Raw genomic sequence first — 3034 nt, 5'->3', positions numbered from 1 at the left:
CTTTGCCAATTTTCAAGTGTAATATGAAAGTTTTATGCAGATAATGATAAGAAAAAGGAGATCTATGTAGCCAAATTGAGTAAGGTAGAAACAAAAGATTACAAGGCTTTGGAGTAAGAGTACGAGTACCTGATTAACTTAATGAAAGGAAGAAAAAAGTGCAATGATTTGCAACTTGTTGGTAAGATGAATGTATCAATAGTTTTAACTCTATGCCACCATGACAATTATACAATGATGGAAACACAGTTTGTGTTATTCGGCAACACTTCAACTCATAAGGACTTGAAAAAGTGTTTGTTTCAAATATTAGCAAAAATTTTCAGAGCTTGTTGTCGAAAGAATTGCAATGAGCCAAATTTAAATGATGAAGATCAATTTATTAGAAAAGAATGTTGCACCAAATTTTGAGTTGGCTGCTATTGTTGTGAGAGAACATATTCCATTTGATTGTGTTGATAAAGTGGGAGGTTGGGGTTTGAAATTTCTTAATACATTGCGTTGTGAATGTTATGATAGAGAAAATGATGAAGATTACTCGAGTGGAAATCGCATCAGTGTAATAATTCCAACGGGGATTCATGGTGGACCAAAAAGTAGAAATGGTGGGCCATCTAGTCTTATAGATAGATGGAAATATGGTGGATGTTATGATTGTGGAGGTTGGGATGATGGATGTCCTTTGACTGTGTTTCAGACAAAATATAGCAATACTGAAGTTCTGTCTCAACAAGATCATATGCATGAAAATTGATGTTAGGTTGCATCTAGAGTCTCTATGACCTTAATATTTGTTTATAAGTGAGACACATTTCTGATATGATAATATAGTATTTGATTTAAGATCTCGTAAACCACATTTTTTCTATAAAATCACCTACAAATTATATTCAAACCTCAATACTTCGAGATTACTTTTTTTCACCATCTTTAAATAGTTATTTGTACTATGAAATGAAGTGATTGTGCTTTTTTAATTGCAGGATTCAAGCAATTCAAGCTTCACCTTGAGCATGAGGAATATCAACGATGGTTTATATCATGGTTATTTTGCACCTCCTTTGTCTGCACTGCAATCTTTTTCCATTGCCTTGGCCATTACTCATTGGTGGAATCATTCTATTCGGCCTGTTACTGCAAAGAAGCTGGGATAATGAAAGTAGAAGTTTGAGTCAGTAAAGTTATATAAAGTTTGTACTTTTTTAAAGATTAGTTGTTGACAAAAAAAAGATTTAGGGGATACATGAATCAGGTTTTTGTTTCTTTCATTCACTTCATAGACAAATAACTATTTTAACTATTTTTTTAAGAGATTAATTGTTATGCACTGTCAGTGTAAAAAATTTTACACTGTCAATACATCACAATCATCCGTTTGGATTACTTTACATGTGATTGTAGAAAAAGTCAAACTTCTCTAAAAAATCAATGGCTGTGATTAACTGACAGTGTAAAATATCTTTACACTGTCAGTGCATTTCAATTAAACTCTTTTTTTAATATTTTTTTTAATATTTTTCCTATTTCATTTTTTTGTTAAAAAGGGGATAGAATAGATGGGTTAAAGAGTTTTTCACTTAGAGATTTTTTTTTTGTTATGAATAAAAACAAATCCTTCAAAATCATTCTCACTTAAAATCTTCTATTTTTTTCAATCAATCATTTTTCTAATTTCAAAGTCTTCTCATCTTTTTGAAGGGATTTAAAGAGGTTTTTTATTTTATTTTAAATTTATCCTCTTAACGGAATAATCCTTATTAACGGATCTTGATTAAATCATTAAACACAAATCAAACACAAAATAAGAATTCCGATTTATTTATTGAGCATGCTTTAACTTTGATCACGAATGCGAAAAATATCATTGTCTTTACAAAGTCCACAGAAGTACAAAGTGGAACACAATGTTTGTCGTTTCTTGTTCTGAAAAAATTGAAAATTGTTATTGGTAAGGGAAATAGCTCTTCTATTTATAGATAGCTACTAAAATCATAGTAATCTTATTTTTGGACTTTTTCAAAATAAGCTCCATCTTATTTAATTAAAACTATCTTAATTAAATTAAATATTATCATATTTAACTAACATCTTTTAATTAACTAATATAGATATTAATTAAATTAAATCATATTTAATTTAATTAACCGCCCATGCTCATTTATTTAATTAAATTATATTTAATCAAATAAATTATATTTGTGTTAATTTAATAATATAATTAACATCTAATTAAATTAAATATTATTTAATTTAATCATTTGTTTCATTGTCAATACTCTATGCGTGTGATCCAGTAAGTTCTCGTTACATTGACAATAATATTAAATCACCTATTTAATATTATAAAGAGTAAGTGGTATCTAACAACATATCCCTATTATCCAAGTGACGAGAATGTCATTTGATCTGACATGCAGATGAAAGAATTATAGATGGAAAGTATCGACATCCGGCAGATTCACCACAGTGGTTGAAAATTGATAATGATTATCCTGAATTTGGAGAAGAATCAAGAAACCTTCGCTTGGCATTATCTACCGTCATCGGAGATTCTTAAATTCAAATCATCACTATCGTGGATGGAGAAAGGCGTTCAATGGAGAGACAGAATAAGACAGAGCTCCACCTATATTGACGGGTGATCAAATTTTTGAAAAGGTGAAAGATTTGGATACTCAGTTTGGCAAGCCTTTTGCCCACACACTTGTCAAAAGTGGGTGGAAGAAGAGGTCAGTTTTTTTTGAATTGCCGTATTGGAAGTCCTTGTATGTGAGACATTTTCTTGATGTTATGCATATTGAAAAAAGTGTATTTGAAAGTGTTATTGGCACGTTACTCAATATACAAGGAAAGTTTAAGGATGGCCTTAAGGCAAGAAAGGACTTGATAGCGATGGGAATAAGAACTGAATTAGGACCCTTGAAGAAAGGAAAACGAACATATCTACCGCCTGCTGCTTATACTCTATCTAGAAAGGAGAAAAAAACATTGTGTAAGTTTCTAAGTGTAAGTTTCTAAGTTTCTTAGTGAAAAA

The 3034-nt window shown here is 30.3% G+C and overlaps 1 protein-coding gene across 1 annotated transcript; it reads left to right on the top strand.

Moving 5' to 3' along the window:
• The first annotated feature begins 367 nt into the window (after positions 1–367).
• On the top strand, positions 368–1154 carry LOC127122881 (uncharacterized). The gene is made up of 2 exons (XM_051053157.1): positions 368–718; positions 984–1154. Exons 1-2 carry the CDS (start codon positions 368–370, stop codon positions 1152–1154), a joined length of 522 nt encoding a protein of 173 aa, XP_050909114.1.
• Positions 1155–3034: the final 1880 nt, after the last annotated feature.

The sequence above is a fragment of the Lathyrus oleraceus genome, chromosome 2 (assembly GCF_024323335.1).
Source record: "Lathyrus oleraceus cultivar Zhongwan6 chromosome 2, CAAS_Psat_ZW6_1.0, whole genome shotgun sequence".
NCBI lineage: Eukaryota > Viridiplantae > Streptophyta > Magnoliopsida > Fabales > Fabaceae > Lathyrus > Lathyrus oleraceus.
This window is presented reverse-complemented; position numbering and strand designations above follow the sequence as displayed.

Excerpts from the sequence above, each read along its gene's own strand:
- LOC127122881 (XM_051053157.1), top strand. The coding sequence starts at position 368 with ATGAAGATCAATTTATTAGAAAAGAATGTTGCACCAAATTTTGAGTTG. Across the intron at positions 719-983 it reads CAAAATATAGCAATACTGAA|GATTCAAGCAATTCAAGCTT; the intron begins GTTCTGTCTCAA and ends TTTTAATTGCAG.